General features: G+C 40.6%; 1 protein-coding gene across 1 annotated transcript; it reads left to right on the top strand.

Moving 5' to 3' along the window:
- Nucleotides 1-5,228: 5,228 nt before the first annotated feature.
- Nucleotides 5,229-11,384, top strand: LOC108676777 (the record flags this gene model as incomplete). Its single annotated transcript, XM_018164915.1, has 3 exons — nucleotides 5,229-5,368; nucleotides 8,692-8,755; nucleotides 11,202-11,384. Coding segments are annotated over 3 exons (387 nt in total), but the record flags the coding sequence as incomplete, so codon positions are not given.
- Between the last annotated feature and the right edge of the window lie 750 nt (nucleotides 11,385-12,134).

Here is a 12,134-nt window from a genome sequence, read left to right as displayed (position 1 = left end):
AAGTAATAACAGTATATTGATTGCGGGGGCTTCGTCTGGGATGAGGATGCCGTGAGTTACTCAACATTATTATACTCAACGCAATTATTGTTGAAGGAGGAAGTAATAACAGTCAATTGATTTATTTGCACTTGTTGGTGTCTGAACATTTTGTGCAAAAAGATTCGAATTTAAATTCATGTAGTATTTTATATGAATTTGTATTTACTTACAGGTACCTATATATATATTACCCGATGCGGGTACTTTTAGGATCTTTCGCAGACATTGGCCATTTCCATAAAATATTTTGCCTTCAATTCGAGTGTTCCGGGCTCCAACTCGATCATTATTTCTGCATTATAGTTGTGAAAATATTAAAATGATTTCATCCCAATTTGATAATATGAATGAAATATGGATCTAGTCCACACAAGAAGAATGATTGACATGCTGCTATTAGATGCCATTTCCTTTTATACTTTTCTAAAACAATTTATAGAAGATGTGTGCTGAAGCCAGTACAAATAACCCCGCTCGTGTTCTTAAATCTTAATATAACTCACTAAAAATACTCGGAAACTAGAGCGCAAATTCAAGTTCAAACCTCAGGAATCATCGCGATAACGATATCAAGTTATCAGATGATATTACAATCAAGTTATCGACAACGCGATACTTTTCATTTCACTTAATCCTATATTCTTTTATAAATATTTTCATAATGGAATCAGCTCTGATGTTTTGTTAGCTTAATCTGTTTCTTCAAATCACCCATCATTGTGATTACAAAATGAAGTCGGTAGAGTTAACCTGTTTATATTATTTAATATAACGTTCTAGTCACTCTTCTAAAATCAGGCATCGAGTTTCTTTTAGGAACTTCATGCAAGAATTTCAGGAAAGCGTTGAATACGAAACAGTTTTCAAGATTATTTATGCAGTATAATTACTAATCAATTGCTACCCAAACGAGTGCAATAACATGTTACAGCGACTCAAAATTCAACACATTACGAGATCGAACGGACATCAAAACAATATACCATTTACTAACGGAATACCCCAATATTTGGGCGTAATATAAACATCAGATGATATTTTGCATGAAATCACATCTTATCAAAGTTGTCTATAATTTCGGAAAAAAGCGAGATAACACTAGGACGCATGGGTAAGTTGGCAAAGAGTTCAATAACATCCAAGTTCACTCACCTATACTTGGGGTGGAGTAGGGTGATAATTTTACCAGTGCCCGTGCACCCATGACATATGAGTGGGTGTGACCGCCCAGTCTTATTTTCTAGTTCGCTATTTTTTTCTACCAGTGCTACGTTTCTGCTTGGATAACGTCCAATCTGCTGTGATAGCTTAAAGTAATTCTCAGTTCGAAATTCTCACAGTGATTACGACCGATCACCGCAGGCACTCTCGCAAACGGGCAAAATTGGCCTTTTCTGCCGACTTCAGCTCGCGCACCCGCAGTGATAACAGGCCGGTCCACACGCTCAGTTTTACACAACGATTCGTCTGCGCAGTTCTAATCGTTTCAGATAAAACGTTGCGTGTGGACGGGAAAACTGCGCAGTTTTGAAGCCGGCGGGAAGACTGTACAGTTGCAGCGATATTTGAGCTACAGAGCACAGATTTCGAGTGTAATAATTACCGCAGATTTCGGGTGTATAGTGTAATTACCGCAGATAAGTCGGAACGTGCAGACGGTAGCACCGTTTTCCGATTCAATTTATGCTCAGTTTCAATGATTCTGGCGACATTGGCGGACCTTCGGTAATGTTCTCGGGAATTTATTGCTCTATCCGAAAGTTTTCCTTGCATTTGGCGAGTAAAATCCAGGGACTATACTTTAGTAACGGGTCAAAAAAGGTGGAGACATTTGAGAGCTTGTAAAAAACTTCAAGGAAATCGATGAAAGCGCAAACAGAGAAACAGCTTACAAAATTAATAATTTGAGGAGTATTTACCGTGAATAATTGGGAAAAAAATTAATAAATCGATACCATCTGGAGCTGGTGAAGATGACATCTACCAGCCATCTCTCTGGTTTTTTGATTCCTCACATTTCCTAAATGATTTAATCTTCTTTTTTACAAGGCACAATGACAAAATACTGCCTTTTTCATGGCGAAATCGCGCAAAACTGAGCAAACACGCAGATAAGTCGGCACCGTCTGGACGCGCTGAAAATTGTAACGATTTCATTCCGACTTAAAACTGCGCAGACAAATCGTTGGCGGGAAAACTGCGCAGTTCCATCGAAATCTGAGCTCGTCGGAACGTGTGGACGGTAGCACAGTTTCTCGATTCGATTTATGCCCAGTTGCAACTCGTCTGGCGACAATGGCGGACCGTCGGTAATGTTCTCGGGAATTTATTGCTCTTCTATAGGAAAGTTTTTCTTGCATTTGGCGAGTAAAATTCAAGGACTATAGTAACAGGGACAAAAAAAAAGTGGAGACATACGATGGCTTAGTAGAAAAATTCAAAGAAATCGATGACAGCGCAAACAGAGAAACAGCAGTAAAATAAATTGAGCATTTACCGTAAACAATTGGGAATGAATAAAAAAATCGATTCCTTCTGGACCTGGAAAAAAGACATCTACAAGCCATCTCTCTTATATTTTGATTCCTCGCATTCCCTAAATGACCCAATCTCTTTTTTGACAAGGCACAATGCCAAAATTGATCAAAATACTGCCTTCTCCATGGCACGTCTGGGATAAATTTACGGCCGGACTCGCGGCCGGTCTCCCCAAATTCGATGAGCATGGAATATCTCCCAAAGTAATGAAGGTAGCTCGATAAAACTTGGTGCACGTATTCATTAGGACTTAACGGTGATGATTAGCACGTGACAATTTTTTTCGATTTTGCCTTCGTTTGCGAGTTATAAGGCTTTATCTAATGTAAAAAATTGTCACGAGTTAAACATCGCCGTTGGGAGGTTAGGTTTCTATATTCAAAGTTTCGTTCAAATCTGTACAGTGGTTAAGTAGGAATATCTTGCTCACTGCAAATTTCGGCACGTATCGTCATATAACTCGCGAATGAAGGTGAAATTCTAAAAATGTTCACGAGCTAAACATCACCGTTAAGTCCTAATGAATACGTGTCCCAAGTTTTATCGAGCTGCGTTCATTACTTTGGGATATATTCCATGTTCACCGAATTTGGGGAGACCGGTCGTAAAATTTGTCCGAGACGTCTCCATGGCGAGATCGCGCAAAACTGAGCAAACTACTCAGATAAGTCGGCACCGTGTGGACGCTCTAAAAATTGCAACGATTTCATTCCGACTTAAAACTGCGCAGACAAATCGTTGTGAAAACTGAGCGTGTGGACCGGCCTTTAAGGGTGATTCAGACGTAGCGACCTGTGGCCTCAGTCGCTTCTTCGCAATATTGCGCTGTTGATCCCCCTGGCGTTGCGCAGGGGCGAGCGTTGAGGCAAGCAAGTTCACCCGCGGCTGGCTTCCAGACTGCGGCGATTTCTGACTTTGAAGCAGTGGGCGCCTCCTTTGCATAGATTTTGCCAACTTTTTTCAAATACAGGGTTATTCTCGGAAACCTCCTGATTTGAAAGTTGAAAAAATAGTAAATAAAAAAAAATATGTAGTAGAGATATCATCACAATATAGATTTTGTAAATTTAGTTTGAAAGATGACAGCAGACAAATGACGGCCCCCATTGTTAATGTATTGGGTGGATAGCTAGAGGCCAGCATAGCCCAAGTCCACAGTGTGATTCATATACCTTCCCGAGCGTAACGCAGCCGAGCATCTTCACGGCTTTCGACACATAGCGCCCACCACAACAGCGCCGTTCAGCGCATACAGGCCGGAGCACAACTAGCCGGAGCGCAACAGGCCTTGCCGCAACAGCTACTCCTAACGTAACGTAACCTAACCTAACCTGCGCCGCCTGTTGCTGTATGGCCTGTTGCGCTCCGGCCATTTGTGCTCCGGCGCTGTGAGCCTGTGGCTGTGTTGTGCAAAGCGGATTTACTGTTAGCCGGAGTTACCCACAGCTCATTGATCTGAGGCTATGTGTAGATGTTGCATGCTGATTGTTGGCGTTGAGCCCAGGGCCTGTTTACGAGTCAATTTTGTTACCCACGGCTGCGCTCCCAATGTATTCTGGTAGTCATTTGCAATAACAGAAAGTCATTGCCAATAATTGATTTAAGATAACTCCATAAAAAACCACACGGAGCCAAATCAGTGGATCGGGTCGGCCAAAGAAGGTCACCTCTCAAGGAGAAGAGGCGCTCTGCAAAATATATATTATCTCAGAAAATCCATTGAACATCGCACTGTGTAGGCCGTGGCTTCATCATTTTTGAGCTAGACATCCCTGACATTCATTTCAGCCAGTTTTGGCAATAAAAGGCGTCATCCATTTGCGTGTACCGAGCTGCAGTCATCGTCACTGCGCGTTCGTTTTCCTCAAAGAAATAAGGGCCAATTTTGCCGACTTTTGACAATGTTATCAATTATTTAACATGACTGTCGAAAGATCTTACTTCATTTGAAGAACAACATACGCCAAGCCATCGCCAGCATACCCGTCAATATGCTTCAGCTTGTTGGACGGAACTTTAAAAATCGACTAACTGAATGCAATGACAGTATGGGCCGTCATTTGTCTGATGTCATCTTTAAAACTAAGTGATACAAAAATTCAGGTAATTCATTTTTCTATAAAATTTATATTGCAAGATCTTTACTAGTTCTTTCTTTATTGAGCTTTCAAATCAGGAAGTTTCCGTGAATCCCCCTGATTATCCTTATTGGGAAATAAAAAAAAATCAATATAACGAAACGCATGTATAAAGTGTGTAACCGTCCTCCTTATTTTCAAAAACTTGATAGTGTAATTACCGTAAATATTGAACGACCATCATGCCATCACTTCTCCAGCAAGCGTTCTAACGCCCTTACGGGTTCTCTCTCCCTTTCTCCTGTCCCTACCCGAACCCATACACCCAGAATAAACCTAATCATCAAACCTATGCGCCTATCCTCGTCTTCTTTTGTCTTTCCGTTTCTTTTTCCTCTTTCTAGAAATTTAGTGCCACCTCTTGTTTTTCACTCTCTTTTCTAGTGGCAGCGCACCATCACCACCGAAGATAAATTTATTATGACATGGGTATTTTGTACTAGATCAGTAGTTATTTCTCTTTCTTTCTGGTTCTTCTTTGTGCATAGCTGATCTCTACTGCTTGAACAGGCTACTCCCTGTCGCTTCGTTGTGGACCCAGCGGTGGTCGGGAGCGTGTCGACGCCAGTGTCGGCCGCGTGGGTCATGACCAACAACTACGCCGGCAACTCTACTCTCCTGGAAATCCCTACGCCTTACTTGAATTGGGAGTGAGTTATGATTACATAAACAACATATCAGTTTTCTGATTCAATGGCAGAATACTTCAGATTTAAAACAATTAATAGACCGAGTCATCAACAAAAAAGTATTCCATAACATACATCTACAACCAGCGCATTCCACTCCCTCCGACAACACTTCCATAATCGCAACCTTCTCTGAAAATCCCATACAAAAAACCCATACGGCCTCAAAGATTCTTCCATAGAGCAAACTGGACCTAATGCAAACAAACACTATCATGGCACAGATGAAGTACCTACACTACCTGACCCAACATTAGATGAAATTTCCTTTCACTTGACAACTTGACCAACACGCGCAGAACGCCATCGATACCTCAATTCCACCATAGCACATCGCTTTATATTCAAACACTCTCAAAACGTTACTTTATAAGCACAATATCAAGCTACTCTTCAATAAATTAAAACTCACGGTAGTACATCACTAGCACTATAATAGACAACTTGTGCAGAAACATAAACAGCACAACACACCAGAACGGAAAAAAATCGGCTCCTGCAAACACTGTCATGCAGGACATATTTGCACAGAATGACACTGACACCGAACATACCCACGTTAACAACAACATACATCTCATCCACCAACACGACAATGGCAATCCTACCCAATTCCACCTATTGACTTCATTAAAGAACTACTGCACACACAAGAAAGAGTTGAACAGAAAGCACTTTAGGTCCCGCAGGCATCGCAACTCTCCAACAAAAACACCTACCCTCATACATGATCAACTACCTGCTACAGATATTCAATCAGACCATCTGCGCTGGTTATTGCACCGACTCATTAGAATACGCCATCATGATCCTTCTTTCAAAACGAAGACCTCACAACACCAAGTCCAAACTATCGTTACATTTCACTATTAGATATCCACGGGAAGCACTTTGATAAAACACTAAACACAGGATTATATAAACACCTCGTCATTCACAACGCACACAAGACAAGACAACTTGATTTTAGGAACCACAGAAGGGCACTCAGCATTAGCCGCATTCGACGAAACAAAAGCCATACACCTTGAACAATGAAACATTGTTTCATAGTACTTTGCAATGTGCCCAAAGCCTTTGATGATTGGCGCATGGAATTACAATACAATATCATTCAATTCCACTTACCCCCGTCCTTTACAAAATCACCAGCCGACTACCTCATAGACAGAATAGCTTCTTTCAGAATTAGCAATCACATAGGTCTCGCACTCCAACTCCAAGTAGGTGTCCCTCAAGGGGCCAGCCTCTCCGCGACGTTCCGCAGCTCCTACATCCACGCCCTCCCACCACCACTGTCTAACACAATTTCCATCGCATTTTCTGCTGATGTGACATAAATAATTAAGAAACCTTTTCCTCCCCAGCCCTGTTGAGTTCCAACCCTACACGCCGTACAACAGATTAACGCATTCGAAAACAAATGGCTCATTAATTATGACTTGATTAGTTTTAGGATTACATTTTACTCCACCCGACTTAAGCTCTTATATATACTTAAGCTCTCATATGACAAATTTACACGAAATACACTTTTTTATCATCTCTTTCTCAACAATCACTTTTTATCACACATTTTTGTTTAATCAGTATTGATATACCACCAATACTTTTACACTCTATTGAAAAAAACTCCATATATAAGCTCAAAAAGTTCAAAACAGAGCATAACGATTCATTTGAAATACACAAACGTACGACTTCATAAGCTCACGCATATTTCACAAAAAAATGCAATATTCCCACCATAGAAATACAGTCCTCCATCAAGTTCGCAAAATATGGTCCCCCGTCAAACATATGCCCGCAGCTAATCGTTCAAGACTAAAGACCTCAGACCTCAAGATTTCCCCGATAAGCAGGAACTCAGAATTCGTAAAGCGACACCAATTCAAGGCCATGCTAAAAGCACAACCAACGACGGCGACCAAGCACCACCTGCTAGCGACACTAAAAATGAATTGAGCTTCCCAAGGCTCGAACCTTTGGCGAACTACTCTTCTCTCGATGCCGCTACTACTGTACTACACTGGCCTCATACGCCCTCCAGACGTCATTCGTTAGCTCCAAAATACTAGTACCCAGTCCCCTATCTCCATCCTGGTAAATGATACCACTAACCCAGCACACCCTACCAACATACGCATTTGGTCGTCAGTTGTCAAATATACGACCACAGGTGCAGCTATGCCAATATAAACAACGGACTGACGAACTCTACCTAGGGCGAATTACGGATAAATTGAGACTGGTGACCCAGCACAAATCCAACAAATGACTGCCTAAACTTAAGCCCTGCGTCGCAAACGACTCATCTATCACCTTCACCTTATTAATCCCCGCCATTACCAGTTTAACCCCCCATTTGCTTTATGAATAATGAAAAACAATTAATAAACGAAAAAAATAAGAAACGAAATTGATGTAGCTAGATGTTGTTAAACATTTCCACTTTCAAAAACTTCAATATGTAAGTAATACAAATATTTAACAACAATTCGCCCTACACTTCCCACGTGTAAACCATCTGAAGCCGTGACAAGTTCGCTCATGATTGAACTAGTAGTAGTAGTAGTAGTATAGTTCAACCATGAGTTCGCTCACCCCCACCCTCACCCCGACTAAACTCCACGCATCTACGCAATCAATTCAGTTATGTGCTCTCTTCGCCTATTTTCATCTACTGTTGTTTCTTCTTCCTCTTTCTGGCCACTCTGTACTATATGTTGGTTTCCCCACACGTTAAAAGTGGCACCACAACTACAGCAAAAAATTATAAATTTCGAAGTATATATATCGCAATGATCTTTGGTTGTAAATGTTAAAGCTTTGTACGTGGCTCAACGCGACATGCCACTGAGATTCTCATGTTTTTATTTATTTTGTCTGAATCGCAATTTTGTAGTTTTTATGCTCGGGCATGTTTCTCATGGACATTCGTGAGAAAACGAAAATAATATGCTGTGTATACGGCGATGACTTGTAATATTTAACATATGAACTAATAAATTAAATCGAAATAACACCAATCTCAGAAGTGGGAGTTCACACGCGGTAAAAGACTAAAATACTTCGTGTAAATTAATTAGAACAATTGATAGCTCCTTAGAATAGTTTGTAATGAGTTATGACTTGCAATAATTTTATAAGAATTGCATTTTATACTAATTCATGTTATAAGTGATAATGATTTTATTTTAATTAACAAGTTCGGCACATGTTAAATTTTTCAATGCAGGCAGTGCGATTTCCACGCGCTGAGATATCATTTTGTGTTGTTTCAGGGAAGCGACCCAGAAGTGCCAGAGCCTCAACATGAAACTCGTCTCGTACCCGCTGACCAACAGGGTATTTACTTAAATTGTTGGAGTACTGCTATAATTTGGACTGTTATGAACCTGATAAAACAAACAACAACCTAATATATTTATCCGATTAGCAATATTCCCAATACCAGCCCTAATTTAATCAAGTTATTAAGTTATTGTGCATAAATGGTAGTATGCTGAAATAAAGTAAATAAAATTAGATCAGTACTCTCGGCAGTGAGGTTCAGAGATTGCATTTTCTTTGCTCCGTGAAGTCACGAAAGGACGGACATGACGAGCACAATTAATAGCGCTTTTTTTTCTATAAATGAGAAAATTCGCTAAAAAATTCGTGTTCCATAATTTGAATAAGTAGTAAAATGGCAGTCATATTTTCCATGTAAAGTGTGAGTTTGTAGAGATGTCATTCAATTAGAATACATGAGTTGCATTATTATTAACTGGATTACTGATTGCGGGAATTACAAGATTTGGAATAACAGGATTCCAGAATTTTAGAAATGATCAAAGCCGGGCTACGCGGTATGTAGTTGCAAATTGTTCTACAAGCCTGTCAGAGGCCTTTAAAAGTATTGTGCATAGATGTAGGCCCAGATCGTTCAACGTGTAGTTCGTAGGTCAGGCAGAGTCATGTAGGTATTGTGAGATGTAGGTTAAGATCGTTCTACCTGTCGTGAGGAGGTCTGATAGAGGCCTGTAGGTATTGTGAGATGTAGGTTAAGATCGTTCTACGTGTCGTGAGGAGGTCTGACAGGGTCATGTAGGTATTGTGAGATGTGGTACAAATCGTTCCACGTGCTGTGAGGAGGTCTGACAGGGTCATGTAGGTATTGTGAGATTGGTACAAGTCGTTCCACGTGCTGTGAAGAGGTCTGAAAGAGTCATGTAGGTATTGTGAGATGTGGTACAAGTCGTTCCACGTGCTGTGAGGAGGTCTGACAGGGTCATGTAGGTATTGTGAGATGTGGTACAAATCGTTCCACGTGCTGTGAGGAGGTCTGACAGAGTCATGTAGGTAATGTGAGATGTGGTACAAATCGTTCCACGTGCTGTGAGGAAGTCGGACAGAGGACTGTACACCTGTCTCTTATACACATCTAGATGTGTATAAGAGACAGATATCAAGCTACTCTTCAATAAATTAAAACTCACGGTAGTACATCACTAGCACTATAATAGACAACTTGTGCAGAAACATAAACAGCACAACACACCAGAACGGAAAAAAATCGGCTCCTGCAAACACTGTCATGCAGGACATATTTGCACAGAATGACACTGACACCGAACATACCCACGTTAACAACNTCTGTCTCTTATACACATCTAGATGTGTATAAGAGACAGCTATATATCCATCTGATGTCAAACATTTCCTCGGCCAATCGCGCGCCTGGCAACCTTCTTCTCCAAAGCGTCACAAAATCCTACGACAATAACAAGGATACGACAATGGATTCTTCAGCCACACAAAATCGCGTGCATTTTCTTACTGTTATTATGAAGGATTAAAAAAATTCTGACAAAGTAATCGGTACGAATAATGGTTCTATTATTTATTCATATTAACTCAAGAAATGTAATCAATATTTATTTTGGAAATGAAAAATTGTGAAACACGAATTTCATGCAGTGAACATTGGCTGGAATTAATGCCATTTAAGTTGTTTAGCGGAGTTATTATCAAGCATGAGCAAGACCTTTTTCAATTATTCATCGTTTTACTACGCTACCATCTGCAGTTTGATTTTCACTTCCATTAAAAAGAGATTGCACTTGTCCGGTTGGTTTGCGAGGTCGATATTAAAGGATAGAAACGCGAAAGGTGGATTTCATAAATAAGAAGAGCAACTTAGTGGAGACTTATTAACGGTAAACTAGCGTGGAAATATTCGTTTCTGTAGAAGACTCTCAGCAACAACCAATTCCAATGTCCAGTGCCCCTGTAGATGTGTTAAATTAACAGAAACCTTCAAGCGATCAGAACTTACCACCTTCAATCACTGCAAAGCGTCTGACAACGAAATCCTTCTGCTTTCAGGTTCACTCGATGATTGGCACGAATTGGGAACAATATTCGAATAGCTTTTGCTGCTAGTTTAATGATTGATATTAATTTTTTGTTATTGTTTTTACTTCCATTTCGTGTATAATAAGATCATTGCTAAGACCTCACATTCGCTGCTTTGCAATTTTTGTTTTTCACAGAATTTTCTTGAGAATAACCGAGCTCACTAGATCGCCCTGTTCCTTAGTCTCTCGCTCAAGGTATCCCAAACACACAGAGGTGGGCAGTAGCGCGCTACATGTAGCGGTAGCGGCGCTACATTTAAAACAATGTAGCGGTAGCGGTAGCGCCCGCTACATTTAGAGCATGTAACGGTAGCGGTAGCAGCCGCTACATTTCAAAGTAGCGCTTCCCAGCTATGAAAAGACATAATCTTTAATGGTCTTGATGGTTCCAGGACCGTGCCATTTTGGCGATCAGGAAACTCCCATGGTTCTACGTGGACCTGAAACGCCAGGCTGACGGCACCTACGCTTCAAGCAACCAAGCCATGGTCCTGCCCAGCGACTATGGATTCCCGTGGCTGGGTCCCCTCTACCAAGGCCGAGGGCCGTGCTTGGTAGTGGGAGGCACTCCATTGGTGACGGTTGACCTTCCCTGTACCTCCTTTCAAAACGTATCACAGTTCACACTGTTTTGTATGGTGTGATGATCATCTGCAGAGACCGGAAGTCGAAGTTGCGTAGGAGCTGAGTGAGACATTGTTGCTTGTTGTGGCGACCTAAAGACTTTTGTTAAGAATTTTTAGAGCCTCGCATATTCGGACATAACAAATACTATATCAACCGATATTTTTTCAAATTTTCGAATCTTGCAGCGTTGGTCTAAATATTATTTTTAAATAAATTGGGGACATAAAATTCCTTGACAACATGAACACATTTATCACGGTACAAACTTGCATGTCTGAGTTAAATTCTTATATCGTCTATGATTTTCGTACTTTTCTATTGTTGAATTAATGTACCAACGATGTACAGAGCAAGGTAATTGCTTGCAAACGACAGAAAGTAATAATTGTTTACAGTGAATTCCTACTTTTATTTATTTTGAGTATTTTATCTTACACAATTGTCATTCTTCGCAGCAATCGCTCGGTATAGCGTTGTGCATAGCATCTCTCGACAAAAATCTGTATTAAATATAACGAGAGGGTCAAAATAAAGTACTTCATAGCTTGTTGATGGAACCGAAAGTTACCAATTACGTGACTTGGACATTCAAAATAATTTTCTATAAGTTTGTGAGTATATTTGTTGTAAGCCTGGCGGTGGAAATATATAGAGGCTGTTCAGGCGCATTTCCACGGTACTTATACACTCTAACAAAC

The sequence above is a fragment of the Hyalella azteca genome, unplaced genomic scaffold (assembly GCF_000764305.2).
Source record: "Hyalella azteca isolate HAZT.00-mixed unplaced genomic scaffold, Hazt_2.0.2 contig14704, whole genome shotgun sequence".
Classification (NCBI taxonomy): domain Eukaryota; kingdom Metazoa; phylum Arthropoda; class Malacostraca; order Amphipoda; family Hyalellidae; genus Hyalella; species Hyalella azteca.
This window is presented reverse-complemented; position numbering and strand designations above follow the sequence as displayed.